Source organism: Ctenocephalides felis, unplaced genomic scaffold (assembly GCF_003426905.1).
Source record: "Ctenocephalides felis isolate EL2017-DRISC unplaced genomic scaffold, ASM342690v1 CF-g0.4_SCAFFOLD_01886, whole genome shotgun sequence".
Taxonomy (NCBI): domain Eukaryota; kingdom Metazoa; phylum Arthropoda; class Insecta; order Siphonaptera; family Pulicidae; genus Ctenocephalides; species Ctenocephalides felis.
In genome coordinates, this window is record NW_020538040.1 from 10545350 (window position 1) to 10561977 (window position 16628).

The 16628-nt window shown below is 30.9% G+C and overlaps 2 protein-coding genes across 2 annotated transcripts; one reads left to right on the forward strand and one right to left on the reverse strand.

The window, feature by feature from the left end:
* Positions 1-4633: 4633 nt before the first annotated feature.
* On the reverse strand, positions 4634-8051 carry LOC113377491 (negative elongation factor B). The gene is made up of 10 exons (XM_026617835.1): positions 7929-8051; positions 7030-7128; positions 6585-6956; positions 6280-6512; positions 6136-6211; positions 5952-6062; positions 5808-5882; positions 5352-5502; positions 4904-5283; positions 4634-4840 (listed from the first exon to the last, which is right to left on the reverse strand). The coding sequence occupies exons 1-10, from the start codon at positions 8049-8051 to the stop codon at positions 4685-4687; spliced, it is 1776 nt and encodes a 591-aa protein (XP_026473620.1). The 3' UTR covers positions 4634-4684.
* Positions 8052-10907: 2856 nt separating this feature from the next.
* On the forward strand, positions 10908-15019 carry LOC113376593 (actin-related protein 3). The gene is made up of 8 exons (XM_026616564.1): positions 10908-11082; positions 11157-11337; positions 12740-13054; positions 13133-13281; positions 13357-13499; positions 13570-13814; positions 14667-14750; positions 14825-15019. Exons 1-8 carry the CDS (start codon positions 11039-11041, stop codon positions 14918-14920), a joined length of 1257 nt encoding a protein of 418 aa, XP_026472349.1. The 5' UTR covers positions 10908-11038; the 3' UTR covers positions 14921-15019.
* The last annotated feature ends 1609 nt before the right edge of the window (positions 15020-16628 follow it).

Consider the following 16628-nt stretch of genomic DNA (forward strand, 5'->3'; position numbering starts at 1 on the left):
TACATACATACATACATGCATACATACATACATACATACATGCATACATACATACATACATACACACAACACACACACACACACATACATCCATTTTTTCTAAGGTATGCCAAAATGTTCAGAAACCTCTGAAACGTATACGTTCTAGTTCTAGTAAAATTTTTATATATCTTTATAAAGATATATAAAAATTTTCATTTTTGATTTTTTTGCGATTACTAGAACTTGCCCTACGGGAAGTTAACTAGTGGGGCGCATGGCATCGTGCTTTAAGGCAAATTGCTGGAACTTCCCGTACCAAAAATTATTTTTTTAAAAAAGATTAACATTTTTGAAAAAAAAAATTACTCTGAAAAAATTATATTTTTGAGAAACTATAAATTTTTGACAAAAACTTACTTTTTTTTAAAAAAAAAAAGACTTTTTGAAGAAAAATTTATTTTTTAAATTTTGAACTTTTTTTCAAAGCAATCGTACTGCTTTAACTGCATAGAGATGAACTATCGAAGCGCGTGAGCGCCGCGTCACTGTCTAACGGATAAACACTGGTACGGAACCCATAGGAATGTAAACAAAATTTATACTTATTGTTAAAATCTCTATAAAATCTTCGATAATTTGATGTGCATATGTCTAATGATCATTTTTGACCGCCAAATGGCATTTTATTTTACTTTTTTTACTAGATCTCCGAAACCGCTAGACCTTCCTTGAAAATTTGATCAGCTCTTCATCTTGTTAATACAAGTAAAATGTTTTTTGAATTATTCAAATCGGACGCTCCGTTCTCTTAAAAACTGAGTTACCGTTTTTGGCACTTTTTGCCCCATATCTTCGGAACAGCTAGACCTGCCTTTGCCAAAAACTAATCAGCACGTCTCCTTATCAACACGAATCAAATGTGTTTTGAATTATTCATATCGCTTCATCCGTGTTCCCGAAATCGTCGACGAAAATTTGTTTCCGCACACACACACATACATCAATTTTTTCTAAGGTATGCCAAAATGTTCAGAAGGTTTTGAAACGTGAAGATAATAAAATTTTTCATTTTCGATTTTACGATTACTATAACTTGCTCTACGGGAAGTTAAATAGTGAGGTGCATGGCATAGTGCCTTTAGTGTAGAGCAATGAATTTTAGGTCATTTTTAAAGTGTCTTAAAAGAAAGCAATGCATGTTTTTACTATCCATTTTTTTTACCACTTGTTTATTAATATTATTAAAATACAATACAAAAATTTAAAAAAAAGTTGAAAATTAAAAAATTGGCAGCTGATGAAGTGGGGGGTCTCAAAAAATTGGCACTTCACTATTTGACATGATTTCAGCCTTCCTATAGCCATCCGAAATAAAAAGATTATTAATCTACAATGATGTCGCAACCGCCCGAACTAGCGATGAGTGAAAACATTTTTTTTTACAAATTGGGGACTGTTTGAAAAAAAGTGTCTTTTTTATTGTTTTTTTTTTTTGAGTTTCTCGATTTTTTTAAATATAGTACAAATTGGAATTTGGGGATGATAGTTCGGGCTACAGATAGGTCTATAAAAAAGACTCTCTGAACATTTCAAGTGAATCGGTCGAGTAGAATTCGAGAAATCGTGTCAACAATACTGAAAAAGTCTGTTCTGATCATGAGAAAAACGCATTTAAAGATTTGCGTGAAGTTTTTTGCTGTCAAAGTTATAAAATGATATGTTATACTTCTTTTATTTAATCTGCCATTCCTGCTTCATGCATCGGACCTTCTTCTACTTCAAAAAAAAACTATTTTCTGCTTTTCTCTCTTCCAATCGAGCAATTCTAGTCTTCTTTGAAGCGTTGGATGTTGGCCCAATTTGCATTACCATAAGGGTCATCATTTTTAAAATCGGAAAGAATCCTTCATTGAATATGCAAACAGCAATAAATGTTGCTATTTCAATTACCCGAGATCGGGAATGAATATGTTTCGGCGCGAAAATCCAAATCAACGAGTTTAGAGACTCATTAATGATGAATCATTACAATAATTATTGTTCTGAGTTTCTGAACTTATACATCGAATTAATAATTTATCTGACGATAAACTGTCTTAATTTGGTCTAATGACTTCCTAATGCCTTTTGTCCGATTAGACCAGACCCTTGGAGACCGAGTCAGTAAAATGCCGAAAATAATTCAAATTTTCAAAAACCTTCTCGTACCCATATTCTTAGATAGTTAAACTTTGAAAAGATGAAATAAAAAAAATCGATTTTTTTTGAATTTCTACACTATAATACATCGAATTCATAATTCATCTGACGATAAACTGTCTTAAATTGGTCTAATGACTTCCTAATGCCTTTTGTCCGAATAGACCCTGACAAACCAGTTTGGAGACCGGGTCAGTAAAATGCCTATATCTCCGAAAATAATTTAAATTTCTGTCGATTTTATTAAGAAAATTCAAGAAAAGAAGTTTTAGCCATAACGTTTTTTTTATTAAACCCTCTATTCTGATAATTTTAATATAGCAATCCATTCTAATGTCTGTATAATGCCTTTTTTACATGACACTGTTAATACTTAATAGGGGGATAATGCCAACGCAGAAACAGCTTCGGGCTACGATGTTCAAAAAATTACAGGAAGCTATTAAACATCCAGATCCAGCAGTTGTTGCCGGGAGGAAGTCAGCTATCAAGAGATGGGTGGGAGTCCTTCAAGATAACCAAGATGAACACGGGGTATTCTAATATTGTTTAGGAAGATAACTTTATGGAGCACATAAAATACTTTAAGGGTGATAGTTGAAGTTTTTGCACAATGTATTTCAAGATGAAGGTTGCTGGTCAGGTGTAAGGTTGGATAATGCTGTTTTAGGTCAATGGTTTACTGAAGAAAAAATAGGTGGAATAGATAATCTACTTCGCAAATATGAGATGGCTTGTAGTTACTGTGTAGTGAATAAAATTCATCCTCTCTTTCAAAAAAGATTTGAAACTTATAGGAACAAGTTTCCTCCTCGTGCATTTGATGGTAAAACTGAAACTGAATTTGGCAAATACGTACGAAACTCGTTACTAGATAGCATAAAGAGGAAAGGTCCTGTCTTTGATTTCTGGATTGATAGAGAATCTGGGGAATTAGAGAAGTATGATGCAGTAGAAGGTTTTGACAGTGCTGTAAAACTTAAGTGGAGTGAAGGAGCAGAGTATTTTTATAATCATCTAAAAGAAGAAGATAAAGAAAAGAAGCTTACAGAAGCTATTATTGCTCTGTCCCGCATTCAATCTGTTGAGAAAGATGCTCCTATTTTAGATTTTTGTGTAAGGAATATAGCTGATAAAGATACTCTTTTACAGAAATTGCTGCAGAAAGATAAAGGAGTATATTCCCTTCTTGCTGAATTAATAGAGGCATGTTTTTTTGATACAATTCATGATTTGGTACAGTGCTGGTGTTATAACGGAATTTCAGAATGTGGAGGCAGAGATCATTCAGAGAAAATATTCTCATACGAAGAATATAAACTTCTTCTTTCCTCACTTTCAAATGTTATGTTGGAAAATCCTGAGTTTAATGCTCAAGCTAGATCTCTTATTATGGAAATGCGGAGACGTGGTCGCTTTTATAAACACAAGGAGGCTGCTGTCGATACTTCTAACTTCCAAGTTCCTATAGAAAATGCACTTACAGGGTTAGTGGTTAATTGGGAACGATCTGGTCGTAAGTCTGATGAAAAAAAAGAAATATTAGAGATAATGTTATTTGCCAAGGATCGCTTTCCTGAAAAGTTTGAGTCCTTCAAAGAAGTTATGATAGAAGACCTTAGATTATGTGGTAGGAAAGGCAAGAAAGTAAATGTAGACTATGGTCTATTTGCAGAAGAGTTATTCTCTGAATTAGAGAAAACAACTTTACCTCCTGGTCCTAGGTATGATTTATGGACACGATCTCAAACTTATGGTAGTAAAAAAACATCTATGCCACTTGATGATGGTCGCCGGTCCAAGTTTGAAGCTCCTAGTGTGAGCAGTGTTTTTAGCCATACAAAATAGAGGTGTATCTTATATGAATAATTGCGATGGGCTTCTTAGGAGTATAGTGGATGGAGATCTTGAAGATTTCAGACAAAGATCAATGTCCATCTTTCTTGAATTATGTGAATGCAGGTCGTTTCCTTCCTGTATTCTTTTTTAGTATGTTTGCCACTGCACATGATACTAATATCTCAAATGCAAATGAGAGAGCCTATCTTCATTTTGATTACCATGGTGTTTTAATCCACGTAATGGTGAAAATCGAAATACAGAAAATCTAAAAGTTGTTATTTTGATTCGTAATCGTGATGGACAGCAAGTTGTCAAATGCTACAGTATTTCTGATCGTCCTAATAGTGATGGGCTAAGGTTCAGTACAAGCGAGAGAAATGCTCTGGTGCGAGAGGTTAGACGGCAAAATCCAAATTTGAGAGAAGAAGACCTAAATTTTGAGCAAAAGGAAGAAAAAAAATTATATATTTTTATAAAAATTTCTCTTTATATAGCTGATAATAACTTATTAAATAGTATTGATTTATATACTATTATATATATATATATATATATATATATATATGTATATATAATATTTAACTAATTTTAGATTCATAATTGTGTCAATTTTTCTTGCTTATATAAAAAACACTATTTAATTGTAAATAATAATTTTATCCTAATAATGATAAGGCCTAGGAGTTGGAACACTCATTAAAGGTGAATCCATCATTAAACTTGCATCTAAGTTATCCAAATTAGGTAACTGAGTTTCAACTTGGGCACCAATTCGTTCTTGCAATGATGTATATATCTTATGTGTCAGTTCATTATGCTAAAAACAAAAATAATATTAAAAATATAAAACACTTATTAACTTATGAAAATACTATACTACCTGTGTGCTCGGCTGTAGAATTTTCATCAATAAAACTACTCTAGCTTGTGGAAGTTTACCATGAACATACCATAACAATTTCAATAAATGTTTTACTACATTCTCTTTTCCTAAGCCATTAGAAAAAAACTCATCAAACAATCCTGTGCAGAAATCTTCAGTTGTAAATTCTTCACTCATAGGTAATAACAACGCCACTAATGTATGTAAAAAAGAATCTTCAAAACATCGATCATGTTGACAATTAACTAAAATTGCTAGAATTCGTAATAATCCAATTCTGTCTTTATGTCTAGCAGATGACAATGTGTAGTACATTGCAAGAATGCTTGCTACTGAACTATCTTGAATGTATGCTTCGCAGGCATCGGGTGCAGGGCCTTTGTAAAATAATATTAATTTTAGTATCCACAAATATAAAAGAAAATTTACTTGTCTTTATACATACCTGAATGTTCAATAATGGTAATTGCAGATTGACGCTCATCAGGAGGTAGTTTGGAATGCAAATGTCTAACTTGATCATCAACCATAAGAGACATAAGTGCAGGTAAAAATTTAGTTACTACTTGTGGATCTAGCTTAGGCTCTTTAAAATCCTAGAATCAAACAAAATACAAAACAACTTAAAGGGAAGTTGTAGTCTAGAATTCTAAAAAAAAATGATTTTGTTTAAATATTTGCATATTTTTTCACCTTTCACTTATCACATTCTAAATTTAAAACTCTATGACTATTTTTAATTTTTATTTTTTGTCTAGAGTCTCAAAAACTTAATAAACTTAATAAATAACTAAAAAAGTATAGCAAAAATATTGTTTGCATTTTCTTTATGGCCTTTTGAAAATCACAAACCAAGACTATCCTCTTAGGCAAAATAGGTTTAATTAGTATTTAAATCTACCTGTGAATCAATCATGATCCAAGCACTTAGTCCCAAAGCCAACATACGCAACAATAAAATTAATATTTGATTATCCTAAAAAAAAGGCATTTATTTATATCAATTAGTAAGAATATTGATCAACAAAAATGAATTAATACAAACTCTAGGTAAACCATCATTGTTTATCAGATGCTGCAGAATTTTGATTGCAGAAGTAGCCAAAAAGTTTATTGCATACGGGTCACAAAGAGTCATTGATAAATCTCCTAATACCTAAATTATTTTATATATTTAGGTAAATAAAATATTAAAAGTAAATAAAATTAAAATTTCAATTAAACCGCACCTGTTCTTGTCCACGTTTAATATTATCTAAAAATCCTTGCAGTTCTCGTGATCTTTTAATATCCACATTTTTCTCTCTAGATAAATAAATATATTTTAGTCAAGCATGAACAATATTTATAGGAATATAATTTATATAACCAACCTTATACAAGCATCAAGACACCAAGTAAATTTATGACATGGATCTATACTTATTATTTCCTGAATTTCCAAATCATGTAAAGCCATAAGCAATTCTGCCCGCAGTGTGCAATAATGTACATTTTTTGTTCGCAGAAAAAGTGTACGCAAGAATTGCAGTACCATGTCATACAATTTCAAACTATTACCAATCATATTTGCAAGCTTCTGTACTACAGCTCCTTGTCTTCTGACCTAAAATTGAGTGATCCTTTAATTGCAATAAGGTAATTGGAAAAATATTAGGGAAATGGTAAAATGACATACTTTAGGACTGGGCGAAAAAAACAAATTATTCAAATTTAAATGATCAAATAAAACATCCTCTTTCTCTCTGATGTATTGACTTAATAAAGGTGAGACCTCATCTCCAAACAATGATTGATTATCCTTCCAAATTTGTCTTTTAACTTCTGTAGGTGTATCAATATATAATTCCCTCTCTCTCACTAAAACCCTTAAGTACTTGTCATCAATATGCGGTGTATTCCTCAAAATGCACATAACAACTGGTCTCAAGGCTTTTACTCGTACAACTGGAAACGATTTTGAGAGTAGCTCTTTCAGTTTTTTATCTCGTTCTCTTCCTTCTTTTGAACCTATATCATTTATATGAGCAATTAGCTTATCACGCAGTTCCTGTTAATAAGATAGTAATTAGTTAGCGTTAAAGCTAACTATATTCATTGAAATATTTTATTAAATAACTTACTTCAACAACTGATGTATGAAAATCTAGTCGTCTCACTCCATGCAGATCTAACATGGGTAACATTGGGCGTAAAGACGGCAGCAGGATACCATTTTCGAGCTGACATGATTACAAAAAAATTATGATAATAATTTATAAAAATCTCGCATCTTATAAATTTTAACTAATTATTTTTTTACTTTATTCAAATCATTCTATGTTTGAGTAGGTATATTTTTTAGTAAGTAAAAGCTGATTAGCTATAATTCTTCTATTGCTCTTAAAGGATCAGTACAACTAGTTAAAGGTTCAGGCAAATAATTTACATTTTATGTAAAAATATACATTTTATAAATATAAACTATTTTTTTTATTTCATTCAAATTATTCTATGTTTAAGTATATTTTTTAATAAGTAAAATCTGATTAGCTAAAATTCTTCTAATGCTGTTAAAGGGTCAGTACAACTAGTTAAAGGTTTGGCAAATAATTTACATTTTATGTGAAAACATACATTTTATAAATATAAACTATTTTTTTACTGTATTCAAATAATTCTCTATTTAAGTACATAATTTAATAAGTGAAAGCTGGTTATCTAAAATTCTTCTATTGCTTTTAAAAGAGCCAGTCCAACTAATTAAAGGTTCAGGCAAATCATTTACATTTTATAAATATAAACTATTTATTATTTCATTCAAATCATTCTATGTTTAAGTAGTAAAAAAATAAGTTTTACTTATTTTTTAATAAGTAAAATCTGATAAGCTAAAATTCTTCTATTGCTGTTAAAAGTTCAGGCAAATAATTTACATTTTATGAAAAAATATACATTTCATAAATTTAAGCTAACTATTTTTTTACCTTATTTAAATCATTATAAGTTTAAATATATATTTTAATAAGTAACATCTGGGTACCTGAAATTCTTCTATTGCTTTTAAAGGGTCAGTACAACTAGTTAAAGATTCCCGCAAATAATTTTGACCAGGAATACCCAACTCTTCTAACCCATTTCCAGGCAATTTATGCATGGAAGACATTTTTAAATAATTTATAGCATCAAACTGAATTAAATAATTTATAATGATTCTAACATATATATCCGTAAAATTTAAAAGTGCCACTTTTTATATTGATTTCATATTGTTTACATCGCTAGAGATGTTGAAATGTCACTTGACACTTTTGACAACTGTCGGGTTATCAAGTAAACTTAGGTGGCAAGGCTGCCACCAACAACATGTTAATAATCTAAGATGGCAAAAGTTAACATGGATTTGTTCTGAAATAACTGAAAACGGCAGTTGGAGACTTATGGGACGTCTACTTTATAGCAAATGCTTTAGGAATGTTCATATTGTAATAGTCTTTGCTGGCCATTATTAACAACACAACCCAATTTACCTAAATATGTTTCCGCACATTAACGCACGATATATATCAATGAAATCTATAGTATTTTTGTTTTTTATTATATGCCATTTAATTTTTATCTTTCGCTCTTTCCATTCAAAGCTGTTCATCAATGCCATCTTTCTTAACGTCCTTATTCTCAACGCATTCCTGATGAATGCTGTCTTCCTAAGCGCTTTCTTCATCAACGCACTCTTATTCAAAGTACTCTTTATCAACACACTTTTTAATAAGGCACTTGCCTTTAATGCAATTGTCTCTAATGTACTCACCGCAATTGATGTTAATTTCTCTGCAGTAGCCATTGCTTCTTCTGGACTTGCGCGCTTCAAGTTTAATGCACCCATAAACGCCTCTTTTGACTGTTTAGCCTTTGCTTCTTTTTTACATAACAACTTCTCTTTTAGTTCTTCTTGTAGGGTTTCCTCCTCCTTTTTGCGTTGCCTAGTGAGGTAGAATGGTTTGGACTGCGATTGGTCATTTTGCGGGTTCTCTCTCAGCCCTTGCCTATTCTGCTGCCGCGTAACCATGCTTCTTGTCCTTCTTGTCGTCATGTTTGTTCGCTTCTACTTATATTCAACTGATCTTCAAAACTGATCAGTTTCCCTAGCAAATCCTATCTTACCTTCAACTACACCTTCAACTTTCTTAAAGATTGATCACTGGTCTTTAATTACTGCTTCACCACAATACAATTGATGTTCCTTTGTCTCTAACTCGGCACTAGCCTGGACCGTATCCTTTGGCAGCATAGATGTTGGGAGACCGTATCCACTTAACAAATGTTTAATGAACTAACTTCATTCAGTGCGTACTTTAGAAAGTTCACACTTCGTATTCTTCTAGTAATTTTACATTGTCACATGGCCTGTCCACTCAAGCGCTACACCAATAATTCAATTTCAAAACCACAATGCACGTTCACATTATCATTTAAAATTGGCACCTGCAACCTGTTCGCCTTAATTTTCAATTCCATCTAATCGCTCGCTCTGAATCTTAATCCCTCAGAATTTTGAATTTCCAGATACTCAATCATTTGATCAATTGTACTTCATCGACATTTTAATTAAAATCCCGTCTAGATCCAAACTCTAATCCAGATTCCGTTTAAATCCCGCTCAGATTCCTGGAATTCTGGTAACCTTACTTCTGATAACTGTAATAGTCTTCGCCATTCATGTTTATTTATTTATGATCTACGCTGATTATTAATAATAACACATTATTTACTCAATATATTTCACACGTGAAATAAACAATTAACGCACACAATATATAATCAAATTTCTACACGCCCTCTACACCATAGATAAACAAGTACTTTACATCATGCTTATTTATCTATGCTCTACACACTTTCGCGATTTGCACAAGCCGGCCATAGATACTATAAAATTGCGCAACCCGTGACTTGCACGGCCGCGTGTGGCAGCACATGACCCGTTTTTTGTATTACTTTTTAGCGAATACATAATTCAAATTATGAAGTTATCAACTTTTGAAACTATTTAAATTAGCCCTCTGAACTCTTTTAATTTTCTTCTGGTGCTGTGAATATATAAATTAATAAAAAACTTTCTTAGTTGACATTTTTGATATGCTTGCGCAAATACTTGAGCGTAAACTTGAGCCGTGGGCACCCTTGGGCACTGTGAAAATGCGCTTGGTTGCACATGTATACAGTAACGTCAATAGTTTAAATAAAAAATACATAAAATTAAAATTCAAGAAAACTTATTTTTATTTCTATTATAATACTATTGCATGAGTATTAGGTATAAATATCATTCCGTAGCATCAAATCATCGAAGTCGGCAAGGACAGACGCCTCTTTTAATTAGATATTCGCTCAAACATCTGTCATAATAAGGATTATTTATTACTTTGTATTCCATCGCTGCTTTATCTGACATGCAATAAGTTTTTCTTATATCCGAAGTCGGTCTTATTTCATGTAAGCCATTGAAAGTTATCTGAAACAAACGTGATAATTTAAAATAAAATAAAAACAATAATTTATTGAATTAAAATCACCGTTGGGCTAAATTTTGGATGCCATATTGGCAGCTTTTGGCAGCAAGGTTTAGGAAAGCATCCTAATAATTGACATATTTGGTTTTCTGGATCTCCGCTAGGACAACATTTACTGTGATTGTGCATAATTATACTTTATTTCTAAAACTATTTTACGTGTTCGATTTTTTTGTAATTTATTTTTAATTTTTTATGAACGCGTGGTTGAAATTTTGTTTTGTTTGATATGAGGATGACAGATGTTTCGGGTCATTGACGTTTTGATTTTTGCAGCATCTGAAATATAAATAATATAATATTATTACTAGTTGATAATAACATAATTTATTATTTCCATTGCAAAATGGCTTTTTAATTTAAATTCCGCGCTTTTATTTGACATTTTACCTACATTGTTGGCAGAGCTTCTGTAAATGTAGAGAACAGTCATTGATTAGTCAGTCAACAGATAAAAAGCAACATACCGAACTGAAATATGAGGTGTGGTTAATGCTCGAATTGTACAACAAATAAATCATAATCCCTATTTATTTTATCAAGTATTAAATAGTATTACATATAATTTCAATTAATTGCAATGACCGGACGATTACCAGCTTGTGTTATAGATGTGGGAACCGGGTACGAATTAATACCAAATTCGTTGTCAATATCATCATACTAAATTTTATACTAATAAATTACCAACTCAAAAGGTATACCAAACTTGGATTTGCTGCTAATAAGGAACCACAGTTTATAATTCCATCCGCAATTGCTATTAAAGAATCTGCTAGAGTTGGAGATCAATCTGCTCGCAGAGTTACTAAGGGAGTAGAAGACTTAGATTTTTTTATTGGAGATGAAGCTTTTGACGCTTCAGGATATTCCATTAAGGTATATTCAAAAATTATTTTATATTTTGAAATATATAGCCCACAGATTTCTTTCAAGAGGACTTAAAAATACAATTGTTTTACATTATGGATAACAATTAATATATATACAAAATTGGAATATATAGTAAAATTAATAATGCACTCAACACAAAATTATGTAATACAGAATGTAACAATATTATTTAAATAGAACGGCACCTCAAACTACAACACTAGACACAAAGATATTAAGGCCCGCACATATAAATTAACCAGCTCTTTCAATACGATCGACGGTTTAGGTATTCAGCTTATGAATAAACTTCCACTCAATATCCGAAACCTAGGCAACAAATAATTTCATGCTTCCCTAGTTAAACTTTTTAAAGAATTACCTTTTTATGACATTACTGAATTTTCTCAATTTGATTTCAATAACTATTTTCTTGCATAATCCTTATCCTTCATCTATGTAGTCTGACAATTTGATTGTCTGTACAACCATGTTTTTTAATTGCTATTTTATTAATTCTAAATTTTTAGGGTTTTAAAACAGTATAACTTTCAACCTTGTGCAAGAATTTTGAGCTTGACTGGTGGTCTAATAGACTTTAATATGATGGTCATCCAGATGAACATTGTATTTAATGTTTGAATGCTTTTCTTCAGCTCTTTTTTTCAGAAGCGAAATTTGAGCAGCTACTATGATTATTATAAAATTACTATTCTTTTAATATTAATTATGAATAAGCTCTACAAGAGCCTGAAATAATATTTATTATTATTGATTATGGCTTGCTTATGAATAAATAAATAAATAAATAAAATATTTGAAAAGAAATAAAAAGGTTAACTTGAGCAGATGGAGATTATTTGATTAGGTGAAGTGTTATGAATATCTATTTCATTATCAATTAAGTAAAATTTAGAGGACATGTGTAGAATAGGCGAATTTAAGAGAGAATTAGATTTAGGAGAAGGATAATTGAAAAATAATTGTGTATTTAAAAAAGCTAGCCTAGGAACATTAAAGGATAGTTGGTTAAGAATTACAGGACAGTCTATAGCATTATTGCAAAGTTTAAATAAGAACATAATAGTACAGATAAATCGAGGTGTGAAAGAGAAGGTATACCGAATTCTTTTGCCGTGTTGTGGTCAAAGCCACGTTCAGGGTAAATTTTGTGTGTTTTATAATAGATATTTTAGAAATTTACGCTGAACTTTCTCTATCGCATCGGAGTTGTTGATCTGATGAGAATACCAATAGATCGATACATATTCTAACTTGGAACGTACATTTGCATAGCACATTATTTGAATTGAATTCTTTACAACTTATCCATTAACCATTCCACAATGTAATATTTAAATTACGAATTTGGTATTATCTTGAGTTAACTTTTTACTTGAAATTTTAGTACCCTGTTCGGCATGGGCTGGTGGAAGATTGGGACTTGATGGAACGATTTTTTGAACAATGTATTTTCAAATATCTACGAGCTGAACCAGAAGATCATTATTTCTTATTGACTGAGCCACCTTTAAACACACCAGAAAATCGAGAATATACAGCAGAGATAATGTTTGAAACATTTAATGTTCCTGGTTTATATATAGCTGTACAAGCAGTTTTAGCATTAGCTGCTTCTTGGGCAAGTCGACCAGTTCATGAAAGGACATTAACTGGCATTGTGGTAGACAGTGGAGATGGAGTAACGCATGTCATTCCTGTGGTGAGTATTAAGCTTAATGTGTGAATTTTTATAATTTAATTGTTAGTATTTTCACAATTTCTGTTTGTTTTGATCTAGGCTGAAGGTTATGTTATAGGATCTTGCATCAAACATATTCCTATTGCTGGTAGAAATATAACTTCTTTTATACAAAGTTTGTTGAGAGAACGAGAAATTGGAATACCTCCAGAACAGTCATTAGAAACAGCAAAAGCAATTAAAGAAAAGTAGTACTACTATTCAGACATAATAATACCTTTAAGTACAGAGTTTATATCTGAAACAATCTTGTATATTTTTAGATATTCCTATATCTGTCCTGATATTGCAAAAGAATTTGCCAAATACGATGCAGAACCTTCCAAATGGATAAAGAAATACGATGGAATAAACTCTGTAACTAAAAATCCATTTTCAGTGGATGTAGGATATGAAAGATTTTTAGGTCTGAATTTTATACAATATATCCAACTCACCCAAATTTACCAATTTGAAATGCAAATTTAACTTTATAGGACCTGAGATCTTTTTCCATCCAGAATTTTCTAATCCTGATTTTACAACACCTTTATCTGAAATTGTTGACTATGTCATTCAACGCTGTCCCATTGATGTGAGAAGGCCTTTGTATTCAAATGTTGTGCTAAGCGGTGGGTCTACAATGTTTAGAGACTTTGGCAGACGACTTCAACGTGACATCAAAAGATCTGTAGATGCAAGATTGAAAGTGTCAGAAGACTTGAGCGATGGAAGAATAAAGGTAACATCCTTGTGTCAAGTTGCATGATATTTCTGATATGTGTAAATAATCTATTTAATGAACAATATTTAATTTTTCCTATTGTAAATTTTATTTATATATGATCTACCTGTCTGCATTTTATCCCATTCTATATATATATACCATCTATCTCTTTAACTGTTTATTTCTGTACCAACCTACATGTCTATTATCCACCTGTTTGCCTGTCCACAATCTACCAGTCTATCTGGCTATGTTTTCATTCTACCAGTTTATCAGTTGACCTTTTTTACTTCTTCACATGATTACCTCTTTACCTATCTATTAGTGGCCTACCAGTTATAACAGCCAAACTTCTTTTCTGTTTACTTTTCTTCTTTCTTACTTCTCTACATATTCACAAATATTTTTATTTGTATATGAATCAATAATAGTTATTTTTGAAGATCATATTTTTCCTACAAATGCCAATTTTTGCCATTTTTTTAAGCATCACCAAAACTGGCAGATTTCTTCACAAAAGTGAAATATTTTTTAAAAGCTGACATTTTTTTACACTCATTGCTCTAAATCTGCCAAATGGCTGGTCCTGGCTTTGCCAAAAACTACTCAGCCCCATCAAAAGGAATTGAATGTTTCTCTAATCATTCAAATAGTTTAATCTGTGCTCCCAAAATCGTGGACGAAAATAAATTTGTATCCGCCCATACACAGACACACACACACCTACATCAATTTTCCTAAAGTATGCCAAAATGTTCAGAAGGCTTTGAAGTGCAAAGATATGCAACAATGCGAATTTCAATATTTTGCACTTGTTATAACATATTCTACGAAAAGTTAAAAATTAAATATTCTCCATTATTTCAGCCAAAACCAATCGACGTGCAAGTTATTTCCTATCATATGCAAAGATATGCTGTTTGGTTTGGTGGGAGTATGTTAGCGTCCACTGTAAGTAACTAAATTATAATATCAATCTAATTATAATCTAGCGCTGTCAATAAATCAATTTTACATATTTGCAGCCTGAATTTTATCAAGTATGTCATACAAAGGCTGATTACGAGGAGTATGGTCCTGGAATATGCAGGCACAATCCAGTTTTTGGAACAATGACATAGTAGCTATTAGTGACAAAGTGAATAAGTAAAAAATCAAGTTTCAAAAGTCATAGTAACATTGTGCTTTATTATAAGGGGATTTTAAAAAAATTTGCAAGAAAAAACATTGAAGAATATGCTTATTTACATAATAGTTACTATTTTATATATACTTTGTTTTGATATACGTATAATAATTCTTTATAAATACATAAGATTTATAACATATTTTTATATTATAAAGTTATAATTTTATATTTTAATTTCAATTTTATTTACTTAAAATGTAAGCTGTTAAACACTGCCCTGATGATGAAAATATTAAACTACATGCATGTATATAAAAAAACAAACAATATCATTAAAAAATTGATCCAGTCTATAAAATGTAACTCATTAAATACAAACCTTATACAAATCCTGTCTAAAATATAAACATTTGGAATTTTAATTCATATTCAATTAATGAACTAAATTTGAATTTACCATTATTACTGATTTATGAAATATTCTAGTGTAGAGGCGTGAATTTTAGGTAATTTTTTTAATTATCACTAAAAAAGGCAAAAAATTTTTTGCCCTTTTTTTCTTTATAATTATTTATCAACATTACAAGAGTACAGAAAAAATTAAAACAAAAAAAAAGTTAATAATTTGACTTAAATTAAAAGTTGGCAAGTGACCATGTACACAATTGCTACCCTCCTAGTAATACAAAATGAAAAAACAAAGATAAGAAATCAGCCCTGTAGAACTCGAGAAATCGTATAATTTGAAAAAAAAAACCTTTCGTACACACATTCTTGAATAATCAAGCTTTGAAAATATGAAAAAAAACAAAAAAAAAAAGATTTTTTGGAATTTCTACACTAGAATACCCCCTTAACTAAAATCTAGTTGTTTTGCATTATAAATAGCTGAAATGCATTATTTATATATGTTTAAAATTTTTGTTGTTTGCTGACTCAAGGGAAGGAAGATCTATAATTATGAATACACACACACACACACACACATATATATATATATATATATATATATATATATATATATATATATATACGGCCAGTCCTATCCTGAACGCAATGCGTGCAAAAAAAAGAATGCGAGCGCAACGTCGAAAAGGGCCATTACACCCTGTAATGTGCAGGCATATAATTTCAAGAGCGGTTGAAACAGTAAAAAAAAAAAAGAGGAAAGGAGGCGCTGAGGACCCTTGGACCACTCCTGCATGTATATAATGAACTATTTATTTATACGTTTTGATACGATATGTGTGTCATCACTCAGCAATTTTTTAATATTCATAAGTATCTAAAATAATTTTTAAGAAGTTTAAACAGTAAGATTTAAAATATATTATAGATTAAAATAAATTAAACAAGTAAAAAATGAATACATACCACACCAGAAAAAACACTCACAAATAATTAAACTAACAATATTGAAAAATAAAACATACATATAATAAAGTAAAAAAAAATTGTTCTAAAATTGAACCAAAGAGTTAGGTATTGTAATTACAACGTATAGCGAGCCGAGCGCACCCGATAGAAGCCGAGGGTTCACGAAAAGTTGATGCAGGAGTAGGTTCCAAGGATAGTTAAACAGTGAGGACAACAATTAGAGAAAACTAGTGGTGTATGTAAATAGATTATTATAAATACTGTAACATTGTCTAATATTTATAAGAATTGTATAAACTGAATCACATAGTCTAAATTATTTA